The following is a 13,790-nucleotide window of genomic DNA, read 5'->3' as shown; positions in this document are numbered from 1 at the left end:
AGATTTACAAACACACAAACACAAAAAGAAACACGAAGAAGTTTGGAACATTTGCGATTTTGAACAATCTGACGACATAAATCTGAAACTAGTTTTGGACACTTTTCCCTTATGATTGTTGCTCCTGATGGCCTTGCACTCTGTGCAATGTGTAATGTTATGCACCACCCGCCATGACAAATTGTATGTGAAAACATACATGGCAATAAATGGTTCTGATTCTGATTCTTTAATTTCAGCTTGTCACACTTACACCACAGGGGGGTAGTGTTGGCTCAAATTACAAAAAGCACCATCTGACTCAGGGCCACCAATGAGCATTGAAATCAACAGGCAGGTGGCTGGAAACTTCATAAAACTTTTATCATCCCGCGGGGTACCTGATAAGTGGAAATGAATTATAGATAATTAGAGCAGGTCTGGCATCAGCACAGCTCTGAATGGAACAGTTGTAGTAGCTGGTTAGTCGGCCTTTAAGTCACAGTGTCTGTGCGTAAACATGAACATGTCCTCTGTCCTTGGGACACAGGGGGCTTTAGACAACTATCTAAACTCTGCTTGAACAAAAAGGCAGCTGATTCAGTTACGATACAAACACAGTAACAGCTGACCGGGATTATTGAAGGTGGCCGATTACAAGTCACAGGGGCTACTGACAATCAGCTGACTAGCTCGGAGCAACTAGCTCTCTCCAGACTGTGGAAACCTCTTGTTTATGTCCATGATTTTCTCTTCATTTTAGACAACTCTTAAACAACTCTACTCCTTCATCATAATGTTTTAAAATCTACTTGTAAACTATGATTTTTTTCCCCATTACATTGTGTTCCTTTTTAATTTAACACCACACTGAATGTGCAGGAGCATCCGCTGCTTTGCCTCCATGTGTTTGTACCCAGGGAAGCAGAGCATTCAGTGGGTCCTTGTGGGACCCAAGCTGGACCTGCAGGAAGGAAGAGCACGTGTGTGCATAAGGAGGGAAGGAAACCAATTCTCTCAGGACCTGAGTGAAACACTACAACAGAGAAAACAATCCAAGCAGCTGACATAACCACTCCCTAAAATCTGTGTTTGGCGGGTTGAATGGGTCGGATAGATAAAATTGACCCTTCAGTTCATTCAAAGTTATCTCAATTAAAAAAAAAAAAAAGGGCCTGAAGTTGTTATTCTCCACCACCCAAGTTACAGTAAGGTCATTAACCTTTTTCTTTTGCAGTATTACAACATTTTTCACAAACTCGAAACAATGACAAATAATTTGCCCTTTGTGGTGAGACTACAAGTAAAGAGTTGAGCACTGAAACATCACATTCAATTTACCAGAAAGCCCCTGATTAAATGCTGTATAGACGTATTAGAAGCAGTGTTCAGCATATGGTTATACTCATCAAAAGTGTTCAAAACAAAGTAAAATAACTTAAAAACTAAAAATATTTGAATAGCTAATTAGACAATTTAGGGACTGAAAGCATGTGAATGTGCAACATTACAGCAACAGCTGCCTCTAGCTAAACGCATGGTACTGTAAAATATAGCCATGACCTACTTAAAACAAATCATAAAAAAGCTCTGTTTGACAAGAACCGTCTCTGCCTAACCTGAGTAGAAATAACATTTTCCAGTTTTATATCACTCACTAAGTACTGTTTCTGTTCTTGACATATACGGTACATACATTAGAGGTTGAACATAATGGGAACAAAAAGAGGCCATGCCTGAACCCCACAGAGTAATACAAATATTGTAATGTAAGCCGTCTCGACATTTGTCCTCCTAAATATGAGCCGTCCTTCATTTTAGTAACTTTAATACACTGCAGAGTAGAAACCAAAATAACTACTCAAACCAAAGTGTATGACAATGTCTGCCATAACCACGTCTTAAAGTAAATAATTCAAAATTAGGCAGTGAGCCACCTGTCAGTGACAAAGAGTATCAGCAAATTAAAGAACATATATAGACAAATACCATGCTTGCTAAATCATATCTGTTGTAATCAGAGTTTTTATGAATTATTTTATTCCTACCTCATTGCGTGAATGCAGTATACCACCTTGGGCATGTTTTTGCGGTCATAAACATCTGTTGTTTCAGGATAGAATATCTGAAAGCAGACACCACCATATATATTAGTCACACTTCTTTGGTCAGTGACACAATAACCACAACAATGTTGTCTTCACATTTTAACCTGGAGATGCATAAGAAGTTAAAGGGATGTATATATCCCAAAGGGCAGCACAGGGAAAAGTGGGTATTGTTTTTACCTAATTTTAATTTCCAGGACACACCTCAGTGAAGTCTTTTGTGTCACCTCATAAAATATGCAACGAGGTACTACCCTCATTACAATTTCATCTGTTAGTGTTTACATTCTTAAAAATACATGAATTGTGTGAGTGCAGTATGTGAATCATGTCAGAGATGAAACTATTGACATTTTCCAGTAAAATCAGAGTTTACCATACCTTTTGTAGTGGTAGAATTGTATCATGTAAAAATGCTGAAGCATATGCACGATGTTAATACAATTTGTGTTAAGTGATTTTACTCTGCAGATGTTTACCTTAAATCACTAAAAGCCTTATTTGATAGTCTTACTGTAGTCCGAGTAGGGTTTCTGCGATATATGAGCGATGAAATATGAGCGATTATGTGCCAACCCTGAGAAAAATTCAAGGAATGTCGATTCTGAAATTTTTGTTGCAAAGCATAAAATCTCCCCCTTAGATTCCTGTTTGTTTGTTTATAGGATAGGATTGTAGGACAGCCAATAATACCATTACCGTGGTTAAATTACACTATATTATCAGATGAAAACACAACTTCTTACAGAGCAAAAATAAAAAATTCCCCGGCCCAGTTTGGAAAATGCAATCTGCTGCAAATAAGTTACTCAACAACTAAACACAAACAAGTCAAGTCTTGGGTAGTCTCTCTTACTTCATATCCTTCATTGAAACATTTAATTAATTAGCATTCAAACATCACATGCTGTTGTGCTGATGAGGGCTTTTGCATCAACATGAGTCATGCCATTTTCTCAGTCCTTCAGCTTGTTTACCGTATGCATTATTTCATCCTGAATGGCGTGATATTTTTTACTTAGCAAAGACTCTTATAGAATATCAACAGTTTTATATAAGCTTTAATGTATCTATAAATCAGAGAAAGTGTGATGATAACTAATGACTCAAATTGGTTTGTGTATTGAACACGTTTGTATGCATGTTTGTAAAACAGAGGATGCGTCTGCATTACCGATGGCTGTGCAAGCTCCTTACCTTGGGGAGACCGACTGACTCCATGGCTCTGAGCCACTGCACTGTGTTGTCAGTGTGTCTGAAGTGCAGCCCTTTGCTCTGAAGATGAAAACAGGAGCACAGACATATTAATGTAACCACATGAGGAAGTGTAGAAACTGTTCAAAACATTACCACTGCAATCTGAAAAACCGGGATAAAAAGATTGTTATTCCGTGCAAACACAACATAATTATATGCATTATAGAAGAGCAAGCTCCTCTTCAATGGCCTTAAAACATGCACAACCGCTGTGCGGGTCTGATAACTAAAAACCTCATGCTGACGCCTTAACTTATCTAGCATCTAACGGTCTGATACGGTTTGTTTGCCATTTGTCAAAAAGAAAAACTCGAGCTCAATGTCAGGCTAAAGATCTCGCTCTTCCACTTTTGTAGTAGGCCCAAACAATTGCCTGCCACTTTTATCCCTTTCCTGGGTGGAACTGTGTAAAACTGTCAGGAAATGTCCAAAAACAAACTGTATGTCTGCTATGATGTATACTAGTGAAACATTACAATGTAGTGCAACTATGACCTTACCTAAAGTGGCTGGATACAAATGTAAAAGAATTTAGGTGTACCTTATAGCGGGCCTGATCTCTGTCGTAGATCCTTTTCTCAGACACCATTTTGGGGGCAAAAAAGTTGGCTAGTTTGCCAAGGTAGACACCATTCCTCAGTCCCTCCTCCAGTTCTGTGGTAGGGGGCAAGTCCTCTTCTAGGCAGGCCTCCATCCACCTGAGAGTACAAATATTGATCTCAGGGCAGGCAGGGGATTTTCTCTCTTGCAACCAAACTGACCTCAGTAATAATCCTCTCAAATGGGGTTTTCCACTAACAACTAACTAATTATCAAATGTCTAAAAACCTTACTAATTACAGTCTAAAGCAAGCACGGCAATGTTATAAAGTTTAGAAGTGAATACAATTATCTCAAACTATCATTTAACTAGCTGAGGTGAATAGAAATAAAAGATGAAAAGACACCATCTCGGGATGTACAGTGAGAGCTCAAATTTCCAGTTCAATTTCCATGAGAATGTCCAGCTCCTCTGTAATATTAAGCAGCTTGCTATGGTTACATTCAGAGTATAAACAAACACCATTTCACACTATTTACCCTGCCACCTGAGATGTACTAACTACAGAGTGCAGTGCCATGTCGGAGGTGGCTGAATGCCTGCATGTAGTGAGCAAGTCAATATTGGCTTTTCCTACACCTGCGGCTCTCAGCAAAACTAAAGACAGTGGGGCAGAGGACATACCAATTTAGATCATAATAACACTAATGTCTGATCTATACTAATTACTGTTGGTGGGACAGTATAAATATGATTTTATTTTAAAGTTAATAAATATACCACCGTTAAATTCATTTCTACCGGATCAACTCAACAGACATTTTGGCCACTGGCTAACAAAATCAGTGAATTTATTAAAAAGCTAATGTTTGTGTAAACAACAACAAGAGCATTTCTGCTTTAGCCTGAAATCAATAATAAATGAACACTTTGCATTCAATTTAATAAAATTAATGTTTTTAGGACAACTCCAGATGTACGATAGTTATTACGTCAGTGCTGCTATATTGAACTGAAATGTTTTTAGTTAAATGGAGCAACAAAGTAGTCTGTAGGCCAGTGAGAACTGGGCATTGTTACAGACAGCACCCACACTGAGCCAAGCATGCTTTAGGAAGGGGGCAGTGGACACACTTACAGTTTGAGCTTTGGGACCACGTAAAGGTTAAAGGTCATACTTACTTGTCAGGTTAAAGAGGTAAACAATGAGCGAGATGTCTAATACCACTTCAGCCTAAATAGATCACTGATGAAGGTTTATGAGTTTCACTTCTGCGGGACAACAATGTGTTTATGAGAGTGATGAGGGATAAAAATTATAGAGAATATTCAGCATATTTTTAAATACTGTTGACTTTCTTTCAAACTGATGTAATCTTCCTTTAAAAAAGGTTCAAGAGTGGCTTCAGAACAGTCTCTGCCAGACTATTCTCAGAGATATTAGGAGAATTCCATTCCCAAGAGCTAGTGAATGATTTGTGAGAATGGTGAATCATCACGGTCTGAAAAACTGTTACACATCATCTTACTGCCTGGAAGTGATACCCATCTACCACCATGGCTCTCTGTCCTGATAGTTCTACTCCCTCCCCTAAAAACTAACTTTTTATGTTGTGTTTTTACCTTTTTGCTCATCATCATACAACTGAATGTATCCTTTATTCAGCGTACAAAGCTCAGTGATTTAACTTCCTTGTGTTTTGTTTATAGCAGGGGTTCGGATCCATGCAGGGGTCTAGGTCCAGTTGTAATTACCGTTACATACTGGTCTGGGTCCAGGTGTATCTGGACCCAGACCTAAAACATTAGATAATTGAGAATTATTACATTTTGACAGAGCGCCTCTATTTTAGCTTGTGCAGCTTTTCTAGCTAGCCTTTACGATGAGTTGTCAATCAGATAAACACAAACAAAGCAAAGACGGGGAGAGAGACAGTTAGAGAGAATGCGAGTCAGAGATGTTATTTCGCATGCTGTTATCCAGAAAGTTAAAAGTGGGCAGTGAGACCTGAGTCTTTAACCAGTCAAACCAACTCATCCAGTTAAATTTTAAATCTGACGATGAATATTTTTTTAGGTATTATTCAATTGAACTTTCTATAATTGAAATGACGGTGGACGACATACAGATGTTAATCTACTTTAATATATATTGGACTAAATCATAGCACAACTTCAACATTATTGTGATATTCCGAACCTTTACATGAGGAAATTCTCTCAAACTGGACCGCGTTGAATTTTAATTGAATATCCCTAGTTTATGGGTTGAAGTCATACCAGCAGCTTCTTTCTTTCCATCTACAAGCAATAAAGTGCTTCCTCCCACATGCGCACAGACAGACACCTTGTTTAGGTTAATTAAGGCCGTGTGGGCGCTCAAAGGATCTAGTCTGCCAAAATATGTGTCAGCACATTAGAGGAAAACCACAACACATCAACACACAAACCAGTGGAGTGTGTCGGTTGTGCACCTTGAGGAATAAAGCATCCTCGTAACCAATGTTATGTCACCTGATGCTGTAGACTATGCAAGAAGAAATGTCTGTCATACTTTAGTGTTTTTTTTAGAATGGAAAGTACAGTAGTACAGTCACTGTATTTTACCTGTAAAACATTGTAACAAGGAGACGCTATTGTTATATCAATAACAGTTCAAACTCAACATGCATATGGCGTTGCACGTCAGAAAAGGCTCATTTCTCATTTGGCACTGCATGACAATGAAACTGATACACACAACCACACACACACACACACACACACAACCACACACACACACACACACACACAGCAGTGATCCAGGTCAAAATCGAGACGCATTGTTGAATATTTTAACTTTCATATCTCCATAAAAGGGACAAATAATGGAGAAGATCAAATGTCGACAATATTCAAGATAACAGAGAGAGAAAAAAATCTATTTGGCGGGAACATAGTCAAAGGAACATCCTGCATGGGTAACAGAGCTCTCAACTTCCTGTGCTTAAAACAATGCCGACAGAATTTGTCTCCTGAAACAGGACAGGCCAGCACTCCTGTTTACAACCTCCAAAGCAAGCCTTCCTGTCATTGTCCAATCTGCAACTCACCGGTCAAAACAAAACACAACTTTCTGGACTCCTGGACTTAAGTCTGTCCAGCATCAACACATTATTTAGTGATCTACTCTCCTTTGCTCTCAGCTCCAGCCTTTCTGACTACATACTGAAGGACAAATTCACAAAACAATTGTGTGGCTTGTAAGCCAAAAATAAACTGTGAAATTCTTGAAGTAGTCGCAAAGGGTTAAATGCGCCCCTAACTGTAAAAAATTTTTAAAAAATAGCCTCTCAGTGCTCCTGTGCTATTCGTATGCATTTAAATTAGGGAATATATCATATTTACACACAAATGAGCCTCATTGTGAATGCAGTCCAATTCACAAAGATCAGCACTAATAGCAGTTACAGTGAAATTATTAGCGTCTTCAGTGAGTTGGTGGCAACAATAGCATTTATAGGGTGTGTGTCATGCCCAGACTTCCCAGTGATCATGGCAGCATTGAATGATAGCTTTGCTGTTGTCCTCCACTTAACATTATGCCATCTTCTTTTACAGTCCTTTGAGGAATGTTTCTGCAAATTGTTGCTGTACTTGACCTGTAGGTACGACCTCAACATGTTTTTCTTTTTCGCTCCGACAACATGTATGCTATGCCACATGGATTATTGCAATCAGATGCAAAAAGGGCAAATTACACTTAGCTGCAAAACTCTATGGGTGTATTTGCACTGTAACATCATTAGCGCAATATATTTTGGGAAATCGGACCTTGAGACGGGACAGACAGCTGTTGCAAGTGATGCACAATTCCAAGTGCCATAACAGCCGCAATCCATTCTTTGTGAATTCAGCCCAGAGTGTCTCCTGAAGGCTTGCGTCACACACTGGTTATGGGTTTGTGCTTGTGTGGGTGGCTGTGTGTGTAATGAAAGAAATGTAGCATATGTGGTAGGGCAGGGTGTGTCTGAAAATTAGGATAATATCCTTGACTGGAAAAAACACAAGCTCTAGAGTCTAGATATCCTGGGGTGTACCTGTATCAAAGCAAACCAAAAGAGTTTCCATCCAACAGAACTATGAAATAAACCATCAACGGTTTACTCTCTGCTGAAGGTACAAAGTCTCATTCCAGAAACTACGTTTATGCTGTGTGTGTGTGTGTGTGTATGTGTGTGTCTATCAACTGACGACAACAAGAGCTAAGACTAACTCAGCACTCTACCAAGCGCTCTTGAGGGGACTTTTAACAACAAAGCATGCGGGTAATCTACTATTGTCTGGGCCAATCTGATACGTCATATATGACATAAACCATCAGCAAATTATGGAACACAAGTGCATTTTGAATTTTCATGAACTATTACTACTATCCTACAGTTGACCTAGTGTCATCTGGGCTATAGGTGGATAATGAAACTATGTCTCTTGTAAGATCATAACCCGGGTGTACTATAATAGGTACTTTTCCATGGTTGGCTTGTTTCAGTCACTGCTGACTCCTGACCCTAGAGAGAGAACGTAATCCCATACTCTCTGTAGTTGGTGCCTTCATTAGCAGCTGTCTTAATCCTAATCCAATTTGACAGCTTTCCCAGAATAGAGATTCCATTCCACAATTGACAGAAGTGTAAAAGTCAGTAGCACTGGGATGCAAGAACAGGAAGCTAGAAAGTGACAGTGTGAGTATGTATGTGAGAGATGAATAGCGATCATTTTGAAGTTAGCTGAGAGTGATACTAAAACACCTGTTCCTTAAACTCCCGCAGTGGAGCTGAGCTAGCCTTCCACTACTTTCCAGCTCACAAAAAAAAAAAGTGGGACAATCTAGGCGTTGCCCACTTTTGATGGATGACTGAATCTGAGCTCTGTCTAGCCATACTGCCCTTGGAGACCCTTATTATCCTATGACATAGGCAGAACATGTAGGCCATTCAAATAGTCTTGACTGAGATAAAGTGCAAATTCAGTTGTCAAACAATAATCTGTCAGGAAATGCCAGCAGGCTGCACACACTCATAAAGAGTGTACCAAGAAAAAACATTGTGAAATAGCCACTAGGCTACAGAACGCTACAGTAGGTTAAAACACCAATTATCAATCCTAAAAATCAATCTCAGACTCGGTAGGGTTGTCTCAAAATCAGGGTGTTAAAAGAGGCATGATTACACTTCCTGTTCTTTTCTGCTTGGATGGATACCCTTGTGAAGAAGACAGGAAGTGGTTTAGTTTTAGCTCTGCTCAGGCACCACACACAATACAGTCTTCATCAGGTTTATGTTGTCTTTAGAATTACTACTATTCAAAGTATTGTGAAAATCATTGCAAGCCATTGGAAACAAAAGTATTTACTAAACCTACTGAGACAATTATCAAGAAACCTTCAAAACAGTCTGTGTTGTATTTGATTATTTGAGCAGGTTTTGGACACAGTGGAAAAAGAGCCACTCTTTCCATGAAGTCAGCACCCCCCATGTCTTAATCACACAATGATTGAAAGCAGCCGAGTGTCATCATCTTACATGCAAGCTGCATGTTGATTCTGTCGTTATCTATCGTTACAACTCCATGCTACGACAAAGATGATTCAATTACACACTGCTTTGTTCCCTTATTTACTATCATATTCCCCTCTTGTTCACTCCACCAGTTAATATCTCAACCACTCCCTGCTGTTAATATATAACGATGTTTATTAAACACACAAACTTAGAATACAGAACTGTTTTACATGATCAAACATTAAACAAAACTACCGCTCGACCCAAGAACACGCCCAATGTCATTCCTTTGAGCTCTGAGTGTTAAAGTAAACACTAAAGAAAAGTGGTTGCTTCTAGTCAACATGTGCCAATATAAGTTTTTTCCCTCCCTCCCCTCCTTTGTGCCAGGCCTTCTTCTCCCGTCTTACCGTTTGGCCTCCTCCAGGTGACACAGGTACTCGTAGGCGATGTTCTGACGTCTCCTCTCGTCCATCTCCTCCGCTGACAGCCTCTCATCATCCTGAATGGCTGTAAAAGGCATGCAAACTTAAAATGATGTCAGTGTCAAGACCTAAACTTCCCTCATGAGCAACCATGAAAGTAAAGAATCTCATCCCCATAGAAATATTTAATTAAACTGACCTTAAAAGTACAGTACAGAGGTAACTCAAATAACAAGTGATTATTTCGTTGATGCTTAGTACCCGTTTCAAGGTAACTGTAGTGACCGGATGCAGGAACTGTACAGTAAGTGCATTTCAAAGTCTGGTTCAGAAAAGTTACATTTTGTTAAAGGGCCTTTATTTTAATTGTTGTGATATTGGGTGCCCCCTGGAAACTGTACTACATGCCCCAAGGAGTTTGAGTGAGATGAAATGTCCACGTCAAAGTGGCCTTAGTGGGGTGCCCGACTGACAAGTGACTTCCGCTGAGAGTTGACCTTTACCTGCAGCTTACAAAAATCTCCTCCCCCACCCCAACGCTCTAATCCAATCAAATCTCTTTATTTCTGGCTGAGTGAAGGGACAACTCACGCCCGGGGGCTCAGTTTAAGAACAGAGCTTCTTTCTCCCACCAGACTAAGCACTATGTCCTGGTTTTTAATACTGGCAGGCGTATTAGGGTGTAGGGCATCAAGACAGACTGAAAAATAGTCACAGTCAGTCCATCTTCTCTACGTGGGTTATATTAACATTACTACCTCTCGTGATGCCAAGTCAAACTGAAAAACCTGTTTATTGATTTGCCTAAACAATCTAATGCCAGGAGGAGGGCTTTATTTATTGCGTTTGGAACTGCAATGTGGAGTCTAAGACAATGTTTCCCCACAAGGGACATTAAAGTACATTCTCCAGAAACTAGCTTCTCCTGCAGCGAGCTTGAATCTGTAAACCTCTCAGGCACTGAAATACTGCCTATTCATCAGCTATCTGCATAGACAGTTTACTCAGTCTCAATGGAGGCTTGACATATCATACTCACATGTGGCAGACAAACACCTGCATATGTACACACACACACACACACACACACACACAGGAGTGTCCAGTCTCATGCCCTAACACCTCATGAGCCCAGTATCTGGTCATCCAACCATAGATCAGTGATCCAGCTGTGACATGGATGCAAATGTAAACTCATGTCAGAGGAACAGCCACAGTGCAGCCATTACACACTACCTCTACTGACTCACTCACACACTTCCTGGAAGTACTCTGTGTTATATTTAACCCTCAGGATGGGTTTGTTGCCTTTGTGTGTCAGAGGATCACCGGACCAGAGTTATGGGCTCCATGATTATGTGTCATGGGGAACTACAAATCAAGACCGACTTTACTTTGTGGTTGATCCATTCCCATAACAGCACTTGCAAGTAATACACATGCAGGGGATCCGCTATTTGCCTTGTTTCACTCAATGGCATGGCCAACTAATTTAGGACCACTCTTTGGTTCCTAAGAATACCATCTCACAGCCTTTATAACAAACTACTCACTAATGCTCATACTTCTAGAGACACACCTCTTATGGGTGCACAGTAGCTGAACATCTCCCGAGACAGCGTTAGATTGGGTGTCCTGAGTACAGAACACCACCGTTGGTCAATGAAACTCAATGGTCCAAGTCACAGGCGAAAAGATTGCAGTGATGACATAATTGATTGGTCTTATCTCTCTCAAAGTTGCACTTTGCCCACAGATGCTGGTCAGTGACAAGACACAAGTTATTCTGACTTGGTTAAGTATTTTTGCACACTTAAGTTGTTTGGATTTTATATCAGTAAGCTGAGTTACATTCTTAACATACTCGTGGACCCAGTTATGCATTTCTCTACAGCAGCAAAATCCCAGGTTAATGGTTAACCAATGAGAAAATGCCTTCTGTGGACAGGCTGATATGCTCGCGACCAACATTAACGTTAAATCAATAGACAACAGTCACTGTGGTGCAGTTGGGGGCACTTTTAAAAAAAAAAGTACATTTCAAAACGTCCCCGAGTCAAATTGTAACAGAGTTTGCAGCCAACAAGCCCCAACATATATCTCTGGACCCTGAACGTACCAATGGTGCAGCTTTAATGTGTATTTAACAACCAGGATGTGAGTCTTTCATCCAATAACCTCTGTCATTGAACATTTGAGTACTTTCGTCTTCCTCAGACCACATTTCATTTCAATGCTGCCGTATTGTCAGAGATTGACACAACTCCTACAGGTATCCTGCTGTTCAGCGCTGCTGAACCACCTGTTGCTCATCAAACATCTTACAATAGCTTCTTTTGCCCTCATAACAAGCAAACACAATACATAACGGTTGTGCTTGTGAGAGAAAACAGTTTGAAAAGTGTGTATCTTACTTCCATAGCGTGGCTTTTGTAGAGTTGCGGTTTCCTCATGGTACATCTTGCGTCGTTTCCTCCACTTGTAGACTCGTCTGAACTGGAAATAATGCTACAAGCTACCGTTTCAGCAGCCAGTCAGCAATATGCCGCGCCTCTCAGGATATATTGATATGAATAAAATAACCGGTGTAACGTTTGCGAGCTAACTGGGGGATGAACATCCGAAAATAAGGCTGAACCGTCTTGAAAAGTTTCATGAAAGCGCCAACTGTCACTTTCGACAGACAGTCCCCATGGTGTGCACGTCTTTGACTCCTGAACAAAGTGTGAGCGTTAACTTGCCCTGCTAACGTGACGCTCTGGAGAGAAATGATTGACGGGACGGGAGATGGACATTTAGCACCTTGCACCACCTGCTGGTCAAAAGGTGGCTCGTGCTGCATTCACTGTCACTGGGGGAAGTTATGCATACCGTCACAGCACTAATATATCGCACCTGTTAATCCTCCGTTTTGCTCAATGTAGGCTTATTGTCATCATATACTGTACTCTTTATACATCTCTTTAACATGTGTATGTTTAATACTTCCCCTGTGGCACCCCTATCCATTATCCAGGTCCCTTGCCGCCCTCCATTCATTAAATTGTAATGAATTGTCTGCCTTGAATATACATTTTGTTATTATTATTCTGAGTAATATAACTTGGATCACAAACAGCAGGCCATTAGAAAGCCTCTTTCAAGACATACATTTAATTTCAACGGTTGGGGTTTAGGTATCCTCCCCAGGGACATGTTGAGCCTCAGATATTCAATTGTCTTCATTCTGATCAATTATCATGCACCTTTATGTTGGATAATATTTTTATTTGTGCACAGAGAAACTAAGAATTCAAGCAGCAGGTGACAATTCTAAACATGAAAATATATTGGAATATAAACCCAAACATTCTGTTTTGCAGATACAGTAATAATTCCAATACCTAAATGCATCCACGAGATGGCAGCATTGGCTTGAAATTATGACTGGCGTACCCACAGGGACACTGCTGCGTACAGTGTGTGTTCTCTACTTACACTCAACTAGCTATACGAAGAACACAAATGAGATTGTCTGCCTCATTTATGTTCAGGTGGACTAACAATTAGACACGGCCATAGAGTTGAATAAATACCCCTTTATCATCAAATTACCTTCATAAAGATATGATTCATTGGACAGATGTTTTATATTAGCGTTTTACAATAAATTCACAGCTACATTTACTTCATGTTTATCTTGTGTTTCGTATCCTACACATATGAAAGTACCCATGAACAGATGAAAATAAGCTATTGAACAAAGGGAAATCATTACAAATGCAAAATAAGGAGTCTTGGTGAAAAATTTTTGCACAGCAGGTAAGCGCAGTAATGTAGGGATGAAATGAAAATGGAGATTTATTTCATTCCGAGGTTTGAGATAAGGGTTGTGAAATAAAAGCAAAGCATAATTTGCTAGAGAACATAGCTTTTATTGTATATATGTTCAAAAGCA

At 39.9% G+C, this 13,790-nt stretch overlaps 1 protein-coding gene across 1 annotated transcript in view; it reads right to left on the bottom strand.

Moving 5' to 3' along the window:
• Window positions 1–12,313, bottom strand: part of iqgap2 (IQ motif containing GTPase activating protein 2) — a gene marked incomplete at its 5' end in the record, with an annotated part of 31,473 nt that extends 19,160 nt beyond the window's left edge. Inside the window, 5 exons of the mRNA XM_079221739.1 lie at window positions 2,028–2,104; window positions 3,285–3,362; window positions 3,886–4,042; window positions 9,839–9,938; window positions 12,268–12,313. Of these exons, the coding sequence (XP_079077865.1) occupies window positions 2,028–2,104; window positions 3,285–3,362; window positions 3,886–4,042; window positions 9,839–9,938; window positions 12,268–12,313 (458 nt within the window). The remainder of the gene's footprint in view (window positions 1–2,027; window positions 2,105–3,284; window positions 3,363–3,885; window positions 4,043–9,838; window positions 9,939–12,267) is intronic.
• Window positions 12,314–13,790: the final 1,477 nt, after the last annotated feature.

Source organism: Taurulus bubalis, assembly GCF_910589615.1.
Source record: "Taurulus bubalis genome assembly, chromosome: 8".
Taxonomy (NCBI): Eukaryota; Metazoa; Chordata; class Actinopteri; order Perciformes; family Cottidae; genus Taurulus; species Taurulus bubalis.
Note: the sequence above shows the minus strand (reverse complement) of the source record. Positions and strands in the feature narration are given on the sequence as shown.